Here is a 26,054-nt window from a genome sequence, read left to right as displayed (position 1 = left end):
TAATTGAGGTAGATAAGGAATAGAGCTTTGAGGAAAGGCAGAAGAAATTGAGGAGAGATTAAGATGGACTTCTTCAATGGGTTTAGACTGAAAATGTCATTATTTTCAAATGGAAGTTGGTTCGCAACGGCTAGTTTGGACACTGAACTTCTGGACACCAGAAGTGTTGTACAGCCCATAATTTGTAAGTTGCTCAGTTGTAAAAATGAAGACAACTCTTTCTTTTCTTGCAGAAGGGGAAAAAGTAGATGGGATTGTGGTTTAAGTGAGAAAACAACATGAGAAATTAGGATTAAGAAACACATATTCTTGTCTGACCTGCTTTAATTTGCAGCCTCTCCAACTGCACTTAATTAAGCAAAAGAAGTTATGGATAAAGTAAACACAGCTGAGAACTGTGTGTAATTTGGCCCTTAACTTGCAGACTTTTCTGAAGTCTTTGGCAGATTGTATTTGAAGCCCAAGGAGCACATTTATCTAGAATTGCTTGCTTTTTGTTAGGGAGTATTTCCTGGGAAGCATTTAAGCTCCAGGCGAGAGGACAATACTGTTTCACACATAGGAATTAGCCAGTTAATATTAAATGCAATATTGAATGTTGCTATTTTATTTTTGTTCTACAGCAGTCATTTTTCATCAAATACTGGTCTGCATACATCTTAAGTTAATGGCTAAATGTTTTGCAGGGCTCTCAACCACTTTGTGTATTTATACTCTGCCTTTCAGAATACAGACCAACATCATTCCAGACTAAGAGTTGCACATGGGGAGTGCTTCTGATGCTTGTACAGGAGATAGCCACCTGTCTCCTGAAAATGTGTCCCTGAGGGTTGGTGGGGTTTGGGGGGACATTTTCAGAGGAAGGGGGGGGGGAATTACCAAAAATGACCACTCTTCTCCATGTGCAAGTGGAAGTGTTCCACTTGTGGAACTCAGAATACCAGCCAGTAGTATTTTTCAAGGCAGCTTATAGAATGAACATACATAAAATCAATAAAACAAAATCAGCAAAACTGAGAGCAATTAAAAACAAATAACCATTAGATTATAACGGAATTATGAACTATCTATAGAACAAATACTAATATAACTGATCATTAACTGTCTTATGGAATGAAAAGGTAATCAAAGCCTGTCTAAAAATAAGAAGAGAGGGGGCTTGATGGAATTCCCCAGGAAAATAATGCCAACACTAAAAGGGCTACGTCCCTGGTATATGCCAAATGGAGTTAGTGGTGGGCTGGAAAGGAGAATGTGAAATCAATCTTGGGGCTTAGGTAGATTCATTATGTGCAGACGCTCCTTAAGAGCGTCTTAAAGAACGTTAATCTTAAAGTTCGGCGCCTGTACAGTCATCCCCTTGCCAACCGTGGTTTTCCTAGTCATGGTTTTGAGTATCTGCAACTGGGAAATTATGACCGGTCTCGCCAACCATGACCCGAGTATTCGTGGTTTGGTGAGATTTTTAAGTGATTGGGGGGGGGGGGGTTTGCATTGGGGATTGGGGTTCCGAGGTTCAATCTGCTCATTCCTCTTGCTGATCATGCCAACTCATCGCAGTTTAAAAAGACTGAGTAGTTTTTGTGGGGTTCAAACATGCCTTTGAGCATTTGGGGGGGGGGTTCAGAATTTTCCAGAGGTTCCATCTGCTAACTCCTCTTGCTTATTCTTGGTTATTTTAAGGGATTCCGGGTGATTTTTGGCAATATTTTGGTATTTTTTCTTTGTGTTTTTGGTCTTTTTGCGATCAGGTTCGCCTAACCCACTGTTTCCCATTGATTTCATTTGCTCACCAACCATGAATTTGCCAACGGCAAGGTTTTGCTGGAACGGAACCCTTACTGTTGGCGAGGGATGACTGTACTTTAAATTGAGTCCAGAAATTAATTGGTAACAAGTGTAATTGATGTAACACGTGTGGACACTTTTATTATTATTATTATTTATTGAATTTATATACCACCTAATATTGAAATCTCTAGGCAGTGTACAGAATTAACATAATATAAAATATAAAAATTTAACATTCATAAAAAGATAAAAAATCATAATAGATAAAAATACGTTAAAATTTAAAAATTTAGTCTCACTTGAAGGCCTGGGGAAATAGGTACTTTTGCTCCTAGTAACATCATTGTATTGTAAACTGCCCAGAGATGAAAGTTTGGGGCAGTGTACAAATTTGATAAAATAAATACATAAATCATGGCAGCTACATTTTGAACCAGTTGGAGTTTTTGCATCTGGTGGGCTGCTGTGGGAAACAGGATGCTGGACTGAATAGACCTTGGGCCTGATCCATCAGGGGTGTTATGAACTATCTTGAGAAGCAGCTTCTCTTAAAAGCCACTGCAGTAGTCCAGTTTGGATGTAACCAGTGCAAAGGTAACTGAGGTCAGGTCCACTTTCTCCAGGTAGTTTTGCAGTTGGCAAATCGGCCAAAGCTGGTAAAAGACACTCCTGGCTACCAACTATAATGCTGAATTTTTTTAAAATAGGTGAAACTTGTGGCACTCGGTTCATTTGGAAATGCTACATGTCCCGAAAACACACGTTTGCACACTGAAAATGAGAACATGGTCAAAGAAAGTGCCACGCTCGGTCATCATAACCCACAGGTAAGTCCATAGTAGTAGTGCTTACTGGAGAATTCCCACCCCCACTTCCGGACTTAGTTTAGAAATAAAGGCTCAAGTAGAGAGCAACACCAGTGGAAAGCAGATCCATGCAACTTCACCTGCTTCCCAGGGCTCTAATGGAGCTCCTCGCAGTTTCTGGGCTCTCTCCCTCCCCGTTGCAGGCACCTGTGTGGCTGCAGCCCATGGCATTGCCAAGGATCCTTCAGCAATATTTTCCAGGAAGCTGAGGGGGCTGCCAGTGGAGGTTGGTGATAGTTGCATGGGTTCTACATGGGATGTCGCTCTGTATGTGAGCCAAAATGTATACCTTAATGCATATTGCAAGTTCTTACTAAGTGGTTGAAAGTCTTCCTAGCCAAGATCATGTAAACTTTATTTTAGTTCCACAAATGCAGTTGAAGTCCTTAACTCTCTAGAGCGTTTCATGTAGAAGTGCATAGAATTTTAAATTTGATTTTAAAAAAAAATTGGGATCTGATTGCAACTGATTTTTTAAAAATCAGTTGTTTTTGTATTGTATATTGTATTTTCTCCCCTCCCCCCTTTTTTGGTCTGTTATGATTTAATGTGTGTTTTTATCTCCAGTTTTAAGGTTGTGTTGTAAGCCATCCAGAGAACAATTTGTTATGGGGCAGCTAATTAATAAAGTTTTGGGGTTGGTTTTTTTTTTTTTTGTTTATTATTATTATTATTTTACACAGTCAGACACGTGTTATTGACTGGTTTGTTTTATCCAGACATCGAGGACCTGGAATGCCAGAATTTTATTGTCAATGTTGTTGATGTTGTTATAGGTATCGTCACAGAATATAGACTGTTCCCAGTAAAGCTGCTTTTTGTAATTGGCTGATGGTGATTTCTGTGGCCCCTATGGTGTTGAGGTGCTCTTCAAGGTCTTTTGGAACTGCACCCAGGGCGCCAATTACCACTGGGATTATTTTGGTCTTCTTCTTCTTCTTCTTCTTATTATTATTATTATTATTTCTTATTAGTAGTAGTAGTACTAGTGGTAGTAGTTAAATGCAGGCTTCTGATTACCAACTGGTAGTTTACGGTAAGCAGCATGTAGGCATGTTGGAAAGCAGCAATCTCATCATCTACCCACAGGATCTTTTGCTACACACAACTCCTGAACAGTAATAATAGATGCAGGGTTATTGTAAAGGTTTCTTGAACACCTGATTCTTTCCCAGACAGCAGGCTTTACTGTGAGGCTTTTATGCGAGTTCAAAGCTGGCCAAAAAACCCAGTGCATGCTCCCTGATTGTAGGGCCTTCAGGGTAAATCTGGCCAAAATGTGAACGCTGCACTCCCTCCATTCCAGAGGAGGTGCAGGCTAAAAGCTGGATGTGGAAGATTTCCTGGCAAGACAGTACAGGTGATTGACTTTCTATATAGTTACATGTTGATCACAGTAGGCCCTTGGTAAGTACATTTCTGTATCCACCCCAAAAGAAGAGCTCAAGCAGGCAAGGGACAGAAGTACAGCTTCCTCTTGAAAGGGTGATACTAACCTTACTCCTGCATTAGTTCAAATAAACATTAGAGGAGTAGGGCTCACTCTTTGGTGGTTTTCCTTATAGCTTCCCTGTTGCACAGCTGAAAGCTTGGGGTAGAGGAATACGCTCATGATTTCTGTAATCTTTGAGCCCCAGTAGAGAGAAGGCAACATAGGGATGTGCAAAACGTTTCAGCATTGAAATGTTCCAGCATTTCAACTGGAAACAGGTCATTTCGAGCTCAAAACACTCTCTAAATAAAGGGCCTGTTCTGAGCAAAAACAAAAACTCCTATTTCGATTGAAACATTTCGAGTGCCATTTTAGTGGCTTGTTTTTCCCTTGCAGATAGGTGTTTGGGCACTGGCTTCCAATTGGCTTGCGATCTCCTTGCTTGTTATCATAGAAGTGATATGTCTTGTTATAGAAAACAAGTGTTATCTTGGGCAACTGTGCCCCCTTTACCTGGGGGGAGGGAGAACACAAAAGGAGGGAATTCCAAAATGTATTCAAAGGGACTGGAAGGCAGAGAGATGTACGCTTGGAGAGGAGAAGAGGAAGAAAAGTTTGATTTTGTGGTCCGTCCCCCCCGCCCCAGCACTGAGTATAATATGCTGTGCTATTGCTGCTACAACTATCTAGTTTTGCTTGACCTCATATTGACAAAGGCAGAATAAGTGCCTTCCTTCCTTGAGTTGTAGTTTGTTTTGTTTGTTTGAGATAGCATTGTGGCAAGAAATGGACAGTGGCAGCTGTGTGTGTGAGATATATCTTGGTGACTGCTGTGACTTGCTCCATGTCTGGCCTTGAGACTAACTTGTGTTTCACTCACTGCTCTGGTCTGTTCTGCAATCTGCATTGTAAGGTGTGTTGAGTCAAAATGTGATTGAAGTTGCTCTAGTTGAGCTTAGGGCTATGCTTGTTGCTGCTAAGGGTGCTGTTGTGACAGCTGTTGCAATGCTGTTTGCTGTCTGTTTACATTGTAAACTGCCCTGAGATTTTGTTTAGGGTGGTATATAAATGTGACATGAATAGGAAGTAGGGAATCATTATTGTGTGTGAGAAAGCAACTTGTGCCAATGATGTTACTGCAGCGTAGGCACTGTGGCTGGCAGTGGATTCTGGGTTAGTTATTCTTTTTTGGACTGTGTTTGAAATGCTGTGTTGGGACAGATTCCCTTTTACTGTGTGCTTCTGCAGTGTTTTTCAAGGCAGGGTTGCAAAATGCATTGCAAATTGCAATGCAAAACGTCTGTGCACTCTGTGAGTGCAGCTTGTTCTGGCCATAGGGAACAGTGGGAAACTCAAAACACCCCATTGTTCCCCATAGGTAGCTCCTGGGGACACCAAAGTGGGTTGTGTGGTAGGGCATGATGAGTGCTACCTACCACCTAACCCACAAAAGAAATGGGCAAGTGGGCAAATAATTTTTTTAAACTTTTCCCAATAGGATCCTGTAAGCAAGAGCTCTGTCCATAGCCTTCGTGCCAAAGCAATTTTGTAAGGTCTGGACTGTTCACTATTTATATAGTGCTACACTCTAGAAGTCCTTGGTTTGTCTAGTAACTATTTTTTTATATGGTTCTTCTATTTGAATTGACAAATACAAAGGCTTGCTTCCCCCCAGTAATACTTCATTTGACTGGTCACCTGACTTGTGAAATCATTTTGTTTTAAAGTGACTCTTTTTACTGTCAATTCAGGTAAGCAGCACTAAGCAAGAAATGGACACCCAGTTCTCCCAGTTCTTTGGAGGAATTACTAACACACCACTCCTTATGGAATCTCCCCAGTTATACAGTAGCTGGTCAACGTGCGAAGATAGTGCTAATGCTGTTGCTTCCTTACAAGTCAGCACAAAAAACCGGTATGAAGTGATTGCCACCTTCTGGTGCTTTCTTGAATTGTCTTTGAACAGGATGATGGAAGCTGGGTCTTCAGAGTATGTTTCCCCCAGAAAATGTGTTTAATACTAGCAGTTCTTTCAACATTTTCTAACTGGTTAAGCCAAATAGGATTATTTCTATTATTATTATTATTATTATTATTATTATTATTATTATTATCATCATCATTATTATGGAATAAAAATAGTCACTTTTACTTTTAATAGAAGGTCATATTATTTGCAGTTGGTCTCAGATACAGCACTGGATAATAGTGGCTTAGGAAATGCTGCTGAAAAAGGTATTCTTGCTTGATATGTGCATCGCTGATATAATTTTGCTTGGCCGTATGGTTTATCATATCAAAGCAGGTAGGGTAGTAAGCATTGCCTGTAGAGTAGTTCAGCTTTTTGCCACAAAAGGTCTCAGCTAGAGAAAAGCCAGGCTTAAGATAGGAGTCTCTTTTGCTTTCACCTGGTAGTACATTTGAGAATAGCACTCATAGTGTATTCAGATGAGGCTTGGCTTCTTTTTATTTTATTTTACGTTGGCTTTTTGCATCCCTGCAACTAACTTTGCCCAATGGCGGGGGTGGGGTGGGTGGATAGTTTGAGGCTCTCATTTGCTAATTTGGGGGTTGTCTTGTGGAAATTGTCATATTTCCCTTCCTCTAATTCCTGTGGTGGTTTTGTTTTGTTTTTGTTTTGGGTTTTTGGGTGTGTGTGTGTGTTTTGTTTTGTTTTTTGCATGCTCTGAAGCCTACTTCATGGTACATTTGGCTTAGAATCAGTGTTCCCTCTAACAGGGATTCCCAGATGTTGTTGACTACAACTCCCAGAATCCCCAAGCAAAAGCCATTACAGCTGGGGATTCTGGGAGTTGTAGCCAACAACCTCTGGAAATCCCTGTTAGAAGGAATACTGCTTCGATTTTGTGCAGATACGCTCCCTTTACAGTCTAGTCAGTTGATTTGAGAATATGAGTGTACTGGGATTAGTATATGTAATCTGGTTGTGCTGTCTGCCTCTTCAAGTTGTGGGAAGATATAAAGGAAGACAACTAGGTTGTTGTTTGGTTTGTGCTGTAACTGTCTGCTGCGACACTTGAGCCCATCACTGCATCCCAAACTTGTAAGCAATAAATTAGGAAAGGGAGAGCACTACTGACTCTGCCCCATATATGCTGTTGCTCATGCACATGGCCTTCTGTGACTCTATGATTTCATTCTGCTTTGAGGAGAATGAGGAGGTAAGCTTTCTTATCTGCAAAGGGTCTGCTAATTTGAATGAATATTGCTTCTCACTTTCCAATTCCTTTTATCATTCAGCTTTTTGGATCACCTTAGGATGTTGTCTTATGTGTCTACATGTTGCTTTGTCCAAAGGTTTCTTACAAAACTCTGTTATAGCCTACAGCAACTGCTTTATTGCAAAAAAAAAATAGTGTACTTAATTTAAAGGGTTAATTCTTGGGTTTTTTGTAGATGTGGTACTTACATGTCTCTTCTTTTCAGGACACAGGTAAATCTGTCTTATTCGGGCAGTGGCCCTGATATGTTTGGTTTAGTGAGGAGCATCCTAGAGGAGCCAAATAAGCAAGAACCTGTTACAGACTGGTACGTTGATGTTAACTATTTATAGATAAGCTATTTTAAAGTAGCAAGTAAGCTTCAGTGAAAGTGTTACATTCTTTATCCCAGCTGACAGCCTGCTCATGTACATGTTTACTCTGAAGTAAGTCCTAGTGAATTATGTGGCCTTTACTCACATATCAGTGTGCATATGATTGCAGCCTGAGTCTGACTGACTCTATCTAACCCAGTGCAGGAATGGAATTGCAGGCTGAACTGAACTGGTTGAAATGATTCTCTATCATGCTGTTCCTGAATTTCATCTGGTTGAGATTTACATTCCCCAGGAGATGGCAGTTAAAAATCATGCTAATCATGGGTTGCAATTAGAATCTTAAATGTGGATCTTGTAAATAATTTTCTATCATGAGGAACTTAATTATCTAAATTACGCATGCTGGACTAGGACCGGGGAGATCCGAGTTCAGATCCCCATTCAGCCATGATATTAGCTGGGTGACTCTGGGCCAGTCACTTCTCTCTCAGCCTAACCTACTTCACAGGGTTATTGTGAGGAGAAACCTAAGTATGTAGTACACTGCTCTGGGTTCCTTGGAGGAAGAGCAGGATATAAAATGTTAAAAATAAAATAAAAATAAACGATATATCATGCTTAATAGGATACTTGGTATGACATGTACCTGCAAAACCATCTAATCCAGCCTTCCTTTAAAATGGACCTCTGCTTCCAACATTTCTTAAGATGTGTCCATATGTTGGAATTATTTATACCCAAGTTAGCTTTGCCTGGCCAGAGCTTAGCTATGGGGCTCAGGTTCATGTTCAGCTATTTGCCCACTGCTTAGAAAATGAAGCAGGCAAACATGAATATGAATATAAATCATTCCAACACATAACTTATGAAAGGTAGCACTCCTGACGTCCACAGAAAGGCATGTGCACAGCTCCACTCTGAAGCCTGCTTACACATTTTAAAGAAGAGAACATGGGGAGCTGCCTTACAGTGAGTCAGACCATTGGTCCAGCTAGCTCAGTATTGTCTCCCTTGACTGGCAGTGGCTCCAGTGTTTCAAGCAGGAGCCTTTTCCTGCCCTACCTGGAGATGCCAGGGGTGTACCTGGGACTTTTTGCACGCAAAGCAGATGCTCTGTCACTGAGCTCTGGCCCCATACCTGTGTCCAACTGTCGGATCTTAATGTTGACTGGTAAGACTGACTTCACAGCCTTTGGTGTAAACTTGTCCCCTTACCTAAACCAAGCTTCGAGCCATAAACTTACACTTCCGTTAACTCAAAGACTCTGTATGTGTGCCTTCATTTGGAGCTTGTTGTCTCTTGTCCTGCTTGCTGTCTTGGATAGCTACTAACTGTCAGTGACTACTAGCACAAGCAGTTACTAACGGATTATTAGATTCTGGTTCTTTCCAACTTGTTCCTCAGATCTTTTCTTTAGGCCAATTTTCTTCTGCTCTTCATCCAGAATAAAATGGTAGTATCCTTAGCGAGAGAGTATATCAATCCTCAGAATACTACAGTTGGCATATTCTTGAACTTAATTTATTTTTAATGTGGACTCCAGGAAGTTCATTACCTGGCATCTCCAGCTTTTTTTTTTTTTTTTAAAGGCTCTCAGGCAGTAGACTGGAAAACAAGGCAGCCTGTCAGAGGAGATAACACTGAGCTAAATGAAATGGTTTGACAGCATAAGGAAGCTTCATACGTTAAGTTGTAGAAACAGAGTGTTTTCAGAATTAAGCTCTTTATTGTTTGTTACAGGAATTCTCTGGCAACAATATTTCCGCCAGCGTGGTCATCAGACTTTGAAAACAGCAGCAGCTTCTCAGGGCTTCTTCCTAAAGAAAATTTGGAAAATAAAGATCTTACTCACTTAGTTAGTACACAGAACCCTTATGAAGAAAATGTTCAGAAGTTCTCCTCTGTAGAGTTGTTAGAAAAAGAACTTGATGATCTCCATGTTATAGGATCTTCGCTTTCACCCACTGATCCTTGCACTCAGTCACCCAGTGACATTTTGAAGAATGCTAATCCAGAAAACAAGACGTTAAAAATGAATGGAATCAATCAGCAAAGCAACTTTGTATATCAGGATGTGCATGATTATGACAAAGAATTGATTAATGATAGTGGAAAGAGCCATGCTGAGTTTAGTACTTTCTCAACACAAACTAGAATAAAAGATAGTACTAATACCTATACAGAATATCCGAAAGCTGACAAAGCAAGAGGCATGCTTAAGAGAAATGACACAGAAGGGCCAAGAAAATATTTTACACAACTATCTAGTATTCCTGCTGATGGAATATGGGACCCAGTAACCCAGGAAAATAATTTGTCCTCTCAAAAATGCATGAGTTCTACAGCTGCTTGTGACTCTCGGCAGTTTTGTTGTCCTCCATTCTTTCTCAGTCCAATACTTAATAAAGAAAACAACTTTCCTGAAGGATTGAATATGAAATTGCAGGAAACCTACCCACATAATTTACTCAATAGCTTCAGTTCAGAGAGATCCTTTGGTAACACTGAATGTAAAGTCTCAGTACATCCTCAAAAAGGTTCCTATAATAACTTGCCTCTAAAACCAGCTCTAGAGAATATGAATTCATCTTACAATGGGTACACATGGCTAGACAGTAAAATACAAAATCCAGTAGCTCCACCAAATGCAACTTATGGGAAGCAAAAGCAAATAAGCCCTCGGTTTTCTTCAGGGTCTTCAACTCCGTCAAATGGATCTTCCATGGATCATTTGGTAACCCAGCCTTTGTATTCACAGATACCGCTGTCCTCTTCAAGAAAAGACAGGAAACTACAAATGCCCATTGCTCCCAATAGCTCAGGATTTTCCAACTTCACAGAAAATCGGAAGCAACATAACCATACTGTACACTCCCAGAACGATTCTGTAGCTACTCGCGAGGGACACTATAATAAAGTGTCAATTAATGGTTCTTCCAGCTGGTTATTGCAGAAGCATTCTGTAAATGAATCTGCAAAATGCCACAGATTTCATAATAAGCAAAACAGATACAACACACATGAGAGAATAGTGCCACACGAGAGAAGACATAAAAATAATTGGATTCCACACCCAGGTTTCACTGGCCCAAATGGTGCACAGTTTGATGCATTGAGAAGAAAACGGGAGCAGAATGGTGGCAGTTTATCTGATTTCATCAATCCTTCTTTTCTTCCTCTTCTCCCTTTACCATCTGGATATAAACACATGCAGAATTTTCCTCCATTTAACCTTCATCCATTTTCACCACCAGCTAATGTTACCTTTTCTCCATTGCCATTTCCACTGTCTGAACTTGTTGACCTTTTTCACTGTGATGACGTTCACCATTTGAATCCTTTTATTAATGACTTGTTTTGTGGAGAGATCCCTGCACCGTACTTTGCCTTTCCATCACCTCTTAGCAACTCTAGGCCTCCAAAATACCGCACGGGACCTGCAAATGAGCTTCATATTCATTTAGAAGAATGTTACGAGCAATGGAGAGCACTAGAAAGGGAACGAAAAAAGGTAAGCAATGTAATCTATATGGTAAGCTTCAACCTAGGAAGAGTGGATGGTAAAATTAGCAGAGAACTTGGTTTCTATTGGCAAGGTGCAGTGTATACCACCAGTCTCTTCTAAATAGCATCTAGGGCAGGATAGAAAAGCTTTCTGAGCCTTTCATTCTGACTTTTGAGATGTACACTAAAAGGTCTGTCGAAGACCTGAATTCTTTAGTGCTTGCTCTAGCCAGGAGACTCCAATACAGCTCATATTTGGAACATTTGTTCAAGTGGAATCAAAGGAAGCCTTCTTTGGTCTTCAGTAAGTTAATTTGCCAGTTTTGACTTGGCCATTCATGGTTTATGCTGTCAGTATGCCAAAGTTTGCAGCCCCTTGCTAGGTCTTGTATTGAACCTAGGATTCTTCAGAATTTGCACAAAGAAAGCCTAAATTCTACAAATAAAATTGAGGCAAATCAAATGGATGCAGATTTGCTCATTTTCATAAGCATGTTTACTTTGCATTTTCATTTCATATCTGAAGATATGATGAAGGCTTTAGAAATGTCTCTTAGCAGCAATCTTCTAAAAAGGAAAAGTGTGGAGTCAGTGAGTGATAAGGGATTATGTTATGTGAAGAAAGTAAAATAGCCACGTAGAATACCGAACATTTGCCTGTGGAGTAGAAGATACCTTTTGCAGACTTTCTGAGTTTCAAATGTAAAACTAAAACTATGAAGCAGTAGCAGTCTGGACAGGTGCTGTGGGAGGCAAGCGAACTGGATGAGTGAGCAGCCCACGCACTGGGAATGTGCCTGAACTGGTTTGGCGCTCCTATTCAGGAGCGCCGAACTGATCCAGAGGTGGGGGGGTTACCTTTTAAGGAGCAGGGAGGGTGCCCATCCCTGCCCCACCGGCACTGTCCCCAAAAACACTGGTGTGGGGCTGCTGCATATCTCCTTGCAGCCCTGGTCACTGTCATAATGGAAGTGCACCAGCCACTGCTGGTATGATGCTGACCGGGGCAGCAAGGAGGGACTCGGCAGCCCCACGCCAGCGTTTTAGGGAACAGCACTGGCGGGGGAAACGCGGCAGGTCAGGGATGGGCACTAGGAATGTGCATGAACTGGTTTGGAGGTCCTTTTCCAGACTGCCAAACCAGTTCGGAGGTCTGGCATTCGGAGCAGTGCGGCAGCAGGTTTTTTTTAACGTTTTAAGAAGCACAGAAGGTGCCCTTACACATACCCCAAAGTCCATTCGAGATCTTTGGAAGCACCCCACACACGCATTGGGCTTTGTCTTCTGAATTCTAGTTTGTCTCAATGTATTCCCAGGTTTTTAAAAATCCTGCTTTTAAGTGAGTTTTCCTTAAAAACACTGCAGCAAATGCCAGGGGAGAGGCATTGACTAGAGTATTTATATAATCATTAACATGACAAGAGGAAAGCACTCTTTAGGAATGCAAATAGAATTGCCTTGCCTAGATGTGAAGAGTGGAAAAGCCAGCTTTCAGGAAGCAAATCTTTGAAAGTTCTAGTTACAAGTACGCTCAAGTTGAATTTCTTTGAACAATATTAGTTTGCTTGCTTAAGATTTCTGCTGGTTAAAAAAAAGATTTTACCAACAAACGGATGTAAAGCCCACCATGCATGTGTTAGGGGAAAAGGGAAGAATTCTGTTGGTGTATACAAATGGAACATACATAGGAAACTGCCATATACTGAGTCGGACCATAGATCCATCTAGCTCAGTATTGTCTACACAGACTGGCAGCGGCTTCTCCAAGGTTGCAGGCAGGAAGCCCTATCTTGGAGATGCCAGGGAGGGAACTTCGAACCTTCTGCTCTTCCCAGAGCAGCTCCATCCCCTAAGGGGAATATCACAAGTTTATCACACAAAGGCAACATTGTGTTCCTCCCCATGGAGCTCACACACACACACTTTCCCCCCCCTCCCTCTCTCTCTCTCCCTCCCCCTCCCCCCATTGGCTGGGAGGAAAACATGGAAGTGTGCAATGTGAACCTGCGCAACAAGAAAACCCGAGAGCAGAGGGGAGGGGCTGCTTCCCTCATGCCGCAAGTGTGATTCGAAGTGGCTTCACTCAGCATTTACTCTGAGAGCTGGAAGCTATGTGTGGGAAAGTTCTAGCCAGATGTGTCTAGGAAGCTCCAAGCAAGGCATAAAGACCAGCCTTTCGCTGCTGTTTTCTCCCCAGTACGCAGCCAGAATTCAGAGGCCTGCTGTCTCTGAAGGCAAAGGTTTCAATTAAGTCCCTTCCTTTAAAACAAAGGGAAAAAACCCACCTGGTTCAACTGGATTCTTTGGATACTGGATTCTGTGTACCATTCAACATAGAATCATGGAACAGCGTTACTAAAGTTAGGATAAACAGGGCACCAATGTCTGTTCTCTAAGTAACGATGTCAAGCCTGCCAAAACTTCTCCTAGGCTGTGCAGCAAAGTGCCCTGAGTTTCGACACAATCCCCATGTTCTGGGATGGGTAGGGGAGAATGAAGAAATGTGGATGCCAATGCTACCTACTTTGGTGCTACCTAAATTAGATGCTACCTAATCTGTGCTGAAGATTGATTAAGACCTGTAGTGTCTGTAGTTCGCTTGCTGAGTGCTTTTTATCTGCAGTCTTGTATGTGATATTGGTGTGAGAAGCATTTTCATAGCCAATTAACAATGCATAATAATCTATAATAATTTTACTAGTGTCTTAAAATAGGGTATATCTCTTAGAAAGCAAATGGAGGATGATGATAGGGAAATATTGGAATGGATTTTGGCATTAACTTCCTTTTTTCAGGCAGAGGCTGACGTAGCAAGAAACTTCCCTGGAAAGCAGGTATCCAGCTCCAATAACGTGCCACTTACCCGGCTTCCTGCTAAGCCTTCCAGAGTGGATCGTCTGATTGTGGATCAGTTCCAAGAGCAGGCAAGAGTAAGCACATTCAGGGATAACGCAGTGGCCCACATCCTCTTCCAGTGTGTTCAGCGGTTGGGGCAAGTGCTCTGCCCTCGCAGGGAGCCAGGGCACTGGCTGCTCTGATGGCTTTCTGCATCGCACAGTGTGCAGGATGTGGGGATGAGGAAGTGGTTTTCACACAGCCCTCAGGGACATGTTTCTGGCAGCATGGTGGGGAGGCAAGCAAAAATGGCTTCCTTATCCCCTTTCTTGAACACTATGCTCTTTGGCAAGCTTTCCGTGCCACTAGTGTCCTGGCTCCCTGAAAGGACAGAGCTCTTGCTCCGCCGCCTAGCACTGCAGACCAAAGTTTGAATAGTCTTTCAGATCAGTGCAAGATATGTGCCGACTGACTGAAAAGAAAAAAATGGAGTCGTAGTTTGACTAATTTGGAAAACTAAATTGAAGCTGATGGGATTGAAGCAGCAAGCCACCCTTAATCATCAACTTGTTGATTTTTATAACAGTACACCTTTGTGTAAGCAGAATCGTGTCCTGCTATTCAGGGTGGTGAAGGTGCAAAGAGTTGTCTTCCTTGAACTGCAGTCATCTAGTGTTCTTGCCGGTTTGAATCCCCACTGCTACTATATTGGGCAGCAGCAATATAGGGAGATGCTGAAAGGCATCATCTCATACTGCACGGGAGGAGGCAATGGGAAACCCCTCCTGTATTCTACCAAAGACAACCACAGGGCTCTGGGCACCAGGAGCTGAAATCGACTTGACGGCACACTTTACCTTAGTGTTTATCATGACAATTTTCCTGGAATTTTGCCTGATAAAAAAATCTTTCTCATCCTGGCTGACAGGGATGCTGCCACAAAGTCTGAACCAGAAACCTTGGAAGCAGTTTGATTGCTTTGTGCTGGTTGCCTTGAGGCAGAGAGGACAGAGCTGTAGTGGTGATGAGGCTTTCTGTGATATATGTTAGCAGAAACAGCTAGTTTCAGGTTTGTTTCCAGCCCATGTTTTGTTGAAGTGCCTGCAGTTGGTTCTCCTCTGGACCCATTTTTAAGCCCAGAATGGATTTGCCTGCATTCAAATGAACTTCACATCTGTGCAATGGTGGTTCTTCCCTGTATGCCTTCTCCAGAAGCAGGCCCTAGCTCTGGTAGGTGCAGAGCCAAGCACGGCCTTCAGGAAGCAGAATGTCGGCTGCTTCAGTGTGAAAATGATTTCGAATCAGAGTTCTGGTGCTCTGCTAGAAGCAGCTGTTACTTGTCATAGTGACCAGGCAAAAGGCTGCTATGAGTTTCTGCTCTAGCAAATAGTAAAAAGTAGGTGGGTATCTGGTTATTTTTCAAACATTTTTTTTTTTTTAAAAATCTGATGCTAAGTATTGTCATCCTTTCATAGGTGCACACCTTAATAGGGAAAATGGAAATGTTCTGTGGTATTCCTGTCCACTGTAATATATCTGCTACTCTGAGACATCACATAGAATCCATCTGTGCTACCCAAGCAAGACGCAAAGATGAGATTGTTAATGCTGTTAATTCTCGAAGGCAAGGAACATCTCGTTACAATAATGAAAAAGGCAAGTATTTCCTATTTGGTTACTTCAAAATGGTCACTTGATGAAGCACCATGTACATCGATAGTTCTATGTGCATAATGCCCATGTATTGAATTTTGGAGTGTTAAAAAACACCCAGTGTTGTTGAGCACACTATATATATAAACATTAATTGAACTGAAGTCTAGAATCCTCTTCAGTGTTGTGGCTGAATACAGGAGAAACTTACTGCACTGGCATTTTGCCATAAGATGCGTGAAGTCATTTCTTACGAATGGGCTACCTGTTTTTTGCTGAGATGTGGATTTGGAAAGACCCAAGGAAGCGATAGATAGTACATACGTTTCGGCTAGACATACACCCTACCTGCTTGAGAGAAATTCTCCGTCCTATCAAAAGTTCCCTTGCATTATTTCAAAGATAATCCTTGTTCAAGTTGTGCTTGCTGGTTTTGTTCATAGATGTCCTTGCTCTGGCAGCTGCCATTAAAGATTTGGCAATGTCTACACGAAAAACACGTACAGCTTTATGGTGTGCTCTTCAGATGATTCTACCAAAAACTTCAGCAGGTGTTCTAGTGAAAAAGGAAGACGTAGAAAAGGCATTGCAAGAGCTCTGTCCCGTGGAGCATGAAGACAAAGAGAATGAGAGAGAGAGCGCCATGGAGAACCCCAACAGGTCATCAAATGAGCACACACACTAAAAGTCAATTGTGCAGCCATCTGGAAAATGCACCAGGCTGTCAGCAAGTTTAGCTGGTCTGTGCTGCATTTCTGCTGCTGAGATTCAAGCCTGGGTACATGCATTTCTGTAATAGTATTGCAGCTGCTTCATATTAGTGATCTTGTCAAATTAAAAGGGGTGATACAGAAGTGGAGCCAAGCAATTAATCTTGACCACCAATCCAAAACTGACTCGAGCCATTAACTGGGAAACTAGCACATGGCTAAGCTAATTCTGATGTGTTAACAGTTTAACACTTGTTTTTAGAAGATTCTGGTTTTGTTACACAAATATCTTAAGTGCCAAAGTGGTTGCTAAATACTGTTTTCTTGTGGTTGCTAAATACTGTTTTGTTTTGTTTTTGTTAATTAACAATGAATAATGTATTTTTCTCCTTGTGGAATTGTCAGGAGCTGAAGTTCTTGGGATAATTCCTGGTAGTCTGGCTGAAGCAATCAGCAGCTAATGTTAGTTGCATTAAATTTTTGAAGTTGTGTTGCTAATTTCCAATTTCAAGTTAGGCTAATCCAGACTTCAGCTTCTGTGGGGGTAGTATAATAAACTGGGGAAGAACAACATAAGCAGTTCAAAATACAGTGCAGTAAATATGGCATTATGGCAAGCGTTAGCCAGTGAGATTAAAGCATTGTTTATTAGAACTAGAAATGGAATATATGTATGCATTAAGTGGCTTAAAACTACTATTTAACTTAGTATGCACTTAGTGAAGAAATATGGCTATTAATGATTTGAGTATTTATTTTAATGATATATTTCTTTTAATGTATTCTTTGACCCTTGCCAGACCTAATAATCAGGCTTAATGTATGCTCAGGAAATCTGCAAGTGCGTTTGTGTATAATCTATAAATATGCACACTGTTATTATGTCTGTAGAGACAGGATGTTTGTAGAATAGTTATATAAAACTAACTCATATACTAGATTACCAAAGCTGGCTGATTTATTTTTAGCATGAGGAAATTTTATATGTTTAATCACTATTATTAGGCTTCATGCTGTCTCTCAGACAATCAGATATGTAACATGCCAATGTGAATGTACAAGGTAAGAATCCAACTTGACAGTGCCTCAGTCCAAAAGTATATCTATTATTTCTTGATTTTGCCCACTGCAGGCACAGGCTTTCTCCTTCACTGTAATGTTGGAGTAGATCCGTTCATATGAAGGGGGAGCATGCTTTCAAAAAGGTATACTCAGCAGTGCAGTGAATAGTAAGAGGGAAAGTGAAAACCCTAGGAGCTCTGTCTGTGTGTGTTAGGACTGCAAGGAATCTCTGGACTGGATCTTTAATATTTGTGTTCTTACCAATTAGGAGAATTAATGCTTCAATTATCTTGTAAGATGTGAGTGTGTGTTGTGTAGAGCAGTTCTCTTAATCTCATTGAAAATATGAGAATACTAGAGGAAAAAGTCACAAAGACATGGATCCTACTGCACTTTGTTTAATAATATGTTAAATTGGATAGTGTTCTTGGAAGCATAATTGATTTGTTGTGTATATATTTACTAAATATTCCCACCATGTGTTGTCTTGAATTTGCAAATGTTTAGAGTAAATGTAGTATGGTACAAGAAGTTGCAAATACCTCACATTCTCTTTCTTCAGTTAAAAGAAAAGGAATTCTTAGAAGGCACCTTCATGAATGTGCCACATTCTTAAAGGAAAATTGTAATATTTTCAGCCTTAGTTTTTGCATAAAGGTTAATTCTGAAGAGGGGTGTGTGTGTGTGTGTGTGTGTGTGTGTTTTGCACTAAATGTCATGTGGTCAAATATGCTTTGTGGATTAAAATTAATGTATAGTAAGAGGAGTTGATTGAATTGAATATGTTGGAATTTTAGTAATCTGGGTTTTTTTTCCTATTTACAAAATGGTACTTTTCCAGGACTTTGGTGAAGTAGTGAGTGTATTAGGCACATTAAGTTTGTGATTTGTGAGCAAATTGTTGAGAAAATAAAAGTGTTTATAGTTGGTTGATATAGGTAATGTGCCTTTAACAGTCTTAAAAAGTAAATATAGCTGTGTGTTCACTCTTTGTTACTGAGCAATACATTAAAAGGACTGTAATAAGCTGTGTTTGATAGCTTATAGTTTAGGAGATAAATATTTCATAATAAATTTCCAGCACTGAGAGTTCCCCTCCTTAAGAAAAAGTAAAATGTTTGGGTTTTTTTTGCATATCAAGGCATCTGTTCTCATTTAGTTTACTTTGGCTGTTCAGTAAATGGCAGTAACAGATGCCCACCAAAGGATGGGAATTAATGTTATGCATGTTTATTGAAACTTAATTTTCAGCTTAGGGTTTTTAAAAAACAACCAGCCGCTGCTTTCTACCACAGTTAGTGCAAGATGTTGCTTTCCTGTAGTGTTGAAACCATTTGGTGCCTTTGTCTGATAGTAGCATCATACACTTGGCAGTTGAGATTGGACTTCAACTCCCATCATCCCCAAAGGTATGGGAAAGGCCATTGTGGCTGGGGATGGTGGGAGCTGCAGTCTAAAAACACCTGGGGACCCATGTTTGAGACCCTGGCATAATTGTTGACTGGTTCAAATTAACCAGGAGCAAGGCTGGGCAATTATTGTTTGAGCAGTTGGGTGTGTTGTGGTTATTAAACAATTTGAACTGCAGGATGTGCAGAGTTGCCAGTTTCTGGAAAACGGTTAATTATTTCCAGCATCTCCCCCCGCTGCCTCAATGTATCAGTTCTCCACTGTCTAATTAGAAACTTTGTATTTTGTATTACCTCACTCGTCGTGTAATATTTTATAACTTGCATTTAACTTTAAAATAAAATTTAAAATGCTGCAAGTAGAATATAAGATGCTCTCAGTATCAAAACTGATGCAATTTCCCCCTCCGGATTCATGTCAAAGCATGTGTCATACAATGCAGTGCACTGTAATGTCACAGCGAAAAGGTAGGTCTTGCTGAACTAGGAACTTGGCTTGTGAAGACCTTCATGTCAGATGTGTTAAATTATGCAGCAGGGTGGATTTGATTTAAATCAAACTCATTTAAATCACTAGCAGGGTGGATAAAAATTAAAAAAAATCGATTTAAATAAAAAAAATTTGATTTAAATCAAAAAAATTGGATTTTTTAAATTTAAATTGGATTTTTTTGATTTTTATCCACCCTGCTAGTGATTTAAATCGTGATTTAAATCAGTTTGATTTAAATCAAATCCACCCTGTTATGCAGCATAGAGAGGCAAAGCTTAGATTTTTATCTGAAATGATTATTTGGGGACATTAGACTATCATTCTTTGTGCCATATATTGCAAACCATGTGAAAATTAGTTCTGCTCTCTTATGTGTGGGAGCTGTGATGTTGGTAGCCCTCATAAGAAGAGGAGCAAAGACTGAAAGAACTTGTACGCCAGCCTGACAGCCATAAAGTGAAGAGTGAGCTGAATTTGCTTTTGTTTTTTGTTAGAAATTCAGTTTATGTAGGACTTGTTCAGGTTATAAACAAGATATTTTACTTGGGTGCTGTAATATTTAGTCTTATATTTTGTTAGGTGAATACCAGTTCTAAAGGCATGCAGTTCAGTGTGCATAGTCTACAATTCACAGATGTGCTCAGGCATGCTCAAGGGCATGTACATGCCCAGCAGGACTTGTGCCTCCCCTCCCCGGGTTGGTACAACAGACTCTCTGTACATTTTTCACACATGACTTTTGAAACTTGCGTTTCAGCCGTGATTTACCATACGGTAGGGATGTGCACGAACCAAAAAACAACAGTTCAGTTTAAATTTGAACCGAACCATGTTGCTCTGAACCACTTTGATCAAACCGACGAACCATTCTGGTCCATTAGATTGAACTGGTTCAGAAATTCAGGGCAGCTGGTAAAGGGGTAGGGTACCCACACAATGTTCAGGGGCAGGCAGAAAGGGCGAGAAAAGTTAGAAAGGCCCTTACCCAGCCGGTGTGGCTGCTGGAGCTCACCCTCCCGTTGTGGCCCCAAGTGCGCTCCCCACTCCTTTGCCAAGCTGGTGGCTTGGTAATGGAGGGGAGAGCTCACTTGGGGCTGCACTGGGAAGCCACGTAAGGATTTTTTTTACCTGTCTCGCTGCCCCCGCCAGTCACCCCTGAACATTGTGGAACCAGTTCACTCGAACCAGGCCTGGTTCAGTTCGGTCCACAATCAAGCCTAGGAACCTGCCTGATTTGAGGCGAACTGGTTCCGTCATGAAATGTTCATGCACATCCCTGTATTGGGGCTCCTGTTTTGAGTGACAGAAGTTGAAGCCCTGCTAGTCATATGGAATCCTTTGTGCATTTCTCGGGACTTTGGTCATCATCTTGAAATTGGTCTCTTCATTAGATTACATTATTCATCTTGAATGACTTTTGTTGACATTGATATTAGTTGAATACTTGTATGTTTTGATTATGAAGTGTTTTGTACCAAACAGTTCTGGAAATAGAAGCGCTTTTAGAAGTGAGGACAATAGACTGCTTTTGTATAAAGCTGGACTTTTCTACTGTAGAATCCAACAGATAATTGCAGTTATCAATTGCAGTTTTTGAGAGTTCAGCACTTCTTGTGTGTGTTGTGTTTAACGTTTCTTACATATATAGAAACCCCACTCTCTAAATTGTTCCCTGCATGGTTTTATGGGTCTTTATCACCAGCACATTTAAACTTTTGGTAAACCTTTTTATGAAATTATGTACTTTTTGAATGATTTTACTACAGGGTTTCGTTTTTAGTTCTTGATTTTAAAAATAGTTTTTGTTAAACTTATTAGCAATACTACAGTTCATGATGCAAAAATATTTTTAAGTTACTTTATTCATTTTCTGAACAGACTAAGCTAGTTTGTGAGAATTTTCAACAAATGGAGAACTCTTAAGTCTTCTTCGCTGATTTGCCAGATAATCTTTAATAATAATTGTATTTGACAAAATTGATAAGAAAAATAGGAGGGATAACTGGAGAGCCACTTGAAACAAATAATTATGTATGACCTGTAGAAATATAGCTTTTTATGCCAAAGGAGACAATTTCCAGGGTATATGGGAAGATAAGCTTGCTTTTTATTTTTATTATGGATAATGCGAAGATAAACAATATCTATTTTAATATGCTGTTCATAGTATAATACCTTGTGCATCTCTGGCCAATCTCGTTAAACTGTGAGCACTGTAGACTGCTAGTGGTGAGGTGACTGAAAAGCCTGTTACGTGTTGCTCTGTCTAGTAGATTCAACTGAAATGTGTGGAGGTCAGTTGTTATAAGAGACTTAATAAACTGAAATGTGTGGAGGTCAGTTGTTATAAGAGACTTAATTACCGGTCAATAAAGGTGCTGGTTCATTGTTTCTGGAAGCAACTGTGGATCTGAAAGCTGCAAAATCTCACTTCTACCTCTTCTGTAACTAGATGTTGATGATGATCAAGTTTCTTCTGCACTGACCTCCTGGGAACTCCTTATTAAGTGGTTTCAGGTAACCATGGCTAGGTTTCTACTTGTGTGGAGTCACTTACCATGTATGCACTTGTACTATTAAGATTTATAGTGAATCCTATACAAATCATGGTGAGTGAAATGTTCTAGTATTATTTTTATATATAATTTTATCTTTTTGAAATCTGTGTGAACTTGATTGTTACCACTAGTATTCAGTCATAACAAATTATTATCAGATGTTTTCCATGTAAGATTCAATTTTCTTTTTCTTGTAATTGTCACTAAATATCTGTTATGTGTGCTGGTTAACACTTAAAACAATTAAAGTATTTAATATTTAAGTCACTATCGTTGTATTATTTCAAGAAATAGGAATTAACCATCAACAAAGCCCTTGATGAAGCCATTCTCTCTTTAAAGGCCAAGTTGGTCTGCTAGGAAAGGTTTATTCCAAGGAGGCTGCTTTGAAGCAGTTTCCAGAAGGCAAGAGTCTGAGCCCTAGTCCCAAATACATAGCTGAGCCTGCCAGTGAAGAAAACAGCAGGAAGAAAAAGAAGGCTTCTGAGAAGACAAGAGAGAAGGCTTGATTGATACTGCACCTCAAGTACCTTTTCTCTTATGCCTAGCCCATCCAGGAATGGTGGACAGGAGCAACCATTCAGGCCGCTCCTATGAAAATTCTCCTGCCTTCAGCCTCAGCTGTTGCCTTGCTCTGTGCAGAGACCTCTCTTTTGGAGAATGCTTATTTGAGCATTGCCACATTTTTTCCTATGTACTCTAACTTTTGATGAAGGCACTACTTGCCCCTGATAGCCATTCTGAACAAGCCATAGAGTGAGCTGGCAAACTCAGAATTCTTCTCGGGAGTACTTTTATAAGGGGAAGAGCATGCAAGGGTATTCCTTTTCCCTCTAGTTGTGGTCTGAAAGCCAATCCACCCTCCCTTTGTTCCCAACAGGTGCTCATTCAGTCTGCTCTCAAAAATGGTCCAGACTTTGTTTCCCCACTGTGTTTATGGTTAAGTCCCTGATGGCTCTAGTTCCAAAATGTATTGAGTCCACTAATGTGTCTTCATGCAAGGCAGGGGTAGATCTAACTCGTGGCCTTTGGTGTGCAAAAGCATGATAAAAGCACACAAACCATATCATTTAATAAAAGATGAACTCATTTGTTTGCCTGACAAGCCCTGTCAACAAGACTCCCTAAGCTGTACACCCTATCATGCACCAATGTCCCGCAAAATTCATTGGGGGCAGGGTTCGAGATGCTATGTGTCATAGCTGTCCTCTGTCACAAACCAAGATTTTAATTGTTTTCAAAAAAATTAGATTGGAAGCTGCCTTATACAGAATGAGACCATTGCTCTATCTAGCTCAATATTGTCTACAGAGACTGGCAGCAGTTTCTCCACGGTTACAGTCAGGAATCTCTCTCAGCCCTATCTTGGATATGCCATGGAGGGAATCGGGGACCTTCTGCTCTTCCCAGAGTGGCCCCATCCCCTAAGGCAGGCCTGTTCAGCTTGGCACCTCCCCCCCACTCCCATAACCCCCAGCCACAGTGGACAATAGCTACGCATTATGGGAGTTGTAGGCCAACATCTGCAGGAGGGCCAAAGTTGATCAGCCCTACCCTAAGGGCAATATCTTAGTGTTTACATCTCCCATTCAAATGCAAAGCAGGGCTGACCCTGCTAAGCCAAAAAGACAATTGATGCTTGCTACCATAAGACCAGCCCTAATTAGCAACTGTTCTCTAAAATGCTAAGATGAAGACCACATAGATTAAGGTGGCAATCCTGTTCAGGAGGGGAGGAGAGAGAGAACCAAAGCTGCTCCAGCTGGGATGCTGCAATTTTGTTCTGCCCCACCTAGTTGGAGGTGTGACCTGGCTGAGCTTGGCAGAGGCATGGGCCTCTGACAAGAACTAAAGGGCTCCCTCTCACCCTGTGGTGAACAGCTGGTGGCTCAGAGACTAAGAGCTACTAAGAGATGAGCACTGTGGACAGCAGCAGTACTGGTAGACTCCAACCAACCCAATAACGTCTAGAGACTTATTGTAACCAAATACTGTGTCCCCTAGAATGCAATGTAAAACATTTCCCCAGTCCTGGCTAGGTTATTTACCTAGACATGCTCAGGTAATTTTCCTACAAGATGGTCATCGAGCATTGGCAGGGCTCTCTCTAATTTTTTTCATCTGTGTGTGGGATGAGTTTTGTTCTGGGCTACAGTATCAAGGCACTTTGTGCACATGTGCATTTGGAGTGGGTCTTTCCTGACTCAACCTGAACAGAATCTAAATTTAACTGAGCGGACATTAAAAAAATGTATGAGCGTAGCGCTGACTGGCACCACAATCTACAGGAAAAGAGACCCTTCAGAACCAAAGAACTCTAGATCTGTTGGTCTCCTTGATGTGGCTCACAAACTTCATGCTTGCTGTCTTCTCCATAAATTGCAAACGTGGGAGCAAGAAAACTTATTCATGAAGAGCAAACAAGTTTTAGAAAAGGCAGGCGTACCACTGATCACATGTATGTATTTACATCATTAAATCTCAAAATACATTAAGGGCCCAAGCAAGTATGTGTGTGTGTGTGTGTGTGTATCTGTGTATCTCCCCAACATTGATAAAAGGCTTTTATGGCTCATCCAGGGGCTATGTATCAGGACAATACCTTGCAAGTTAGAACTGAGCTTCAAGGCACCTGAAAAAAACCTTCAAATTACCAAAGGAGTAAAACAGGGCTGTATATTGGCCCCCTTCTTGATTTGCACCTTCAGTTAGATCCCTAAAAGTAGCAGCTTTGTTATATGCCGATGACTTAATCTTGATTTCACTAAACAGATTAGGCCTAAAAAGAGTGTTGACTCTTGTTGGAAAGTATGTGTAAAGAGGAAAAATGGTTAAATTACTCCAAATCCAAGGTTATGGTCTTTGAGAAAAGACCACAGCACTTCAAATGACTGTTAGATGGGCATACTCTGGAGCAGGTACAGTCCTTTAAATATCTGGGGATAAACTTTGATGCTAATTCCAATTGGAAACAGCTTACACAGGCCACCTTACTAGCAAGTGCCAAAGCCAATGCACAGCTGAAACACTTTAAACAACAACAACACCACGAGAGGGATACAGCTGACAAACCCCATCCTGAAGATTTATGTTTCCAAAGCAGCTTAGGAACTCATGTTCTGATGGGCCTCCCTGAATGGAGGGGTGGGGGGAGAGACTCAAATTTTTCAAAATTGGTTGAAAAATAAAGGGAACGGGGGGGGGGAGACATTGTTCTGATAAGACAAAAATATACTTAAATGGCTACACAATTATTTTTCATATTGTTTATAAATCTGTAAAAATAACTTAAATCAAAATTTCGTTAGATCAGGGCCTGGTTTTTCAGAAGTCTGATTCTGGATCAGAGATTTGATCCCAGGATCAGTTTGATTCTGGGACCCCATGATCCTGAGATCAGGTTTGATCTAGTCTCAGCTTTTCAACTCTTAAGGCAGAGTCGAGGCCTCTCTCTTTCTCTCTCTCTGCCAGAAATGATGTATTTTTTATCCCTTACTGACGCAGATTAAACGAAATGGAGGATATTAGCCTCATAAAGATGTGATGGCTTGAACAATGAAAGGATGGAGGCTGAGGACAGCAATGTGAAAAAGAGATGGGTGAGAGATTTTTTTTTGGCTCGTGGCAAGAGGGTGACCCTGAGGAACTGGGTTTTTGAGCAGGAGGCTACAGAGGACAGGGCAACAATTAATAATTCATGCTTCTTGTTTTGGTTCCCCAAGATCAAGAAGAACCATTCCGAGGCCATTTCCAAACTTTAACCTACCCTAAGATATGCAGGGCTTTCTCAGAACTCAGATTTCAGGCAGTGCCTTCTGCCAAATTGGAAGGGAAATACCTAGTCATTCCATTGGCTGAGAGGACATGTACACTGTATTTATGGTTGCGATCAGACTGAAGATCATGTCCATTATTTGTTGTTTTGCCCCTTGTACATAGAGCCAAGGAAGAAAGTTTGGCAACTGTTCTTCAGCAGTAGTCTGACAGACAACCCCATGAAGTAACATATTCAGTGGTTTTGTTTGTTTGTTTGTTTGTTTGTTTGTTTTTGCAGTGACCGCTAGGAAGCAATGAGCTCATTTTATTTCAAGCAATTGGGCAGTTTTGGATGACACAGATTATTTAGATTCCAGATAATTTAGATATTGGGCTGGAAGACGGATAACAAGCTGAAGTTGAAT

The 26,054-nt window shown here is 40.9% G+C and overlaps 1 protein-coding gene across 6 annotated transcripts in view; it reads left to right on the top strand.

The window, feature by feature from the left end:
• Window positions 1–22,140, top strand: part of LOC128330588 (meiosis-specific coiled-coil domain-containing protein MEIOC-like) — a 32,373-nt gene extending 10,233 nt beyond the window's left edge. For 5 of the 6 annotated variants that reach the window (XM_053263678.1, XM_053263683.1, XM_053263682.1 and 2 more), the window contains exons 2-8: window positions 2,499–2,618; window positions 5,841–6,004; window positions 7,537–7,638; window positions 9,390–11,160; window positions 13,949–14,083; window positions 15,464–15,644; window positions 16,085–22,140. In XM_053263678.1, coding sequence (XP_053119653.1) covers window positions 2,499–2,618; window positions 5,841–6,004; window positions 7,537–7,638; window positions 9,390–11,160; window positions 13,949–14,083; window positions 15,464–15,644; window positions 16,085–16,326 — 2,715 coding nt within the window. In that variant the 3' untranslated portion in view covers window positions 16,327–22,140. The remainder of the gene's footprint in view (window positions 1–2,498; window positions 2,619–5,840; window positions 6,005–7,536; window positions 7,639–9,389; window positions 11,161–13,948; window positions 14,084–15,463; window positions 15,645–16,084) is intronic. The other variant, XM_053263679.1, reaches the window with a different exon arrangement.
• Window positions 22,141–26,054: the final 3,914 nt, after the last annotated feature.

Source organism: Hemicordylus capensis, chromosome 6 (genome assembly GCF_027244095.1).
Source record: "Hemicordylus capensis ecotype Gifberg chromosome 6, rHemCap1.1.pri, whole genome shotgun sequence".
In the NCBI taxonomy this organism is placed as follows: domain Eukaryota; kingdom Metazoa; phylum Chordata; class Lepidosauria; order Squamata; family Cordylidae; genus Hemicordylus; species Hemicordylus capensis.
The sequence above is the reverse complement of the archived record's forward strand: the minus strand, read 5'-3'. Positions and strand labels throughout refer to the sequence as shown.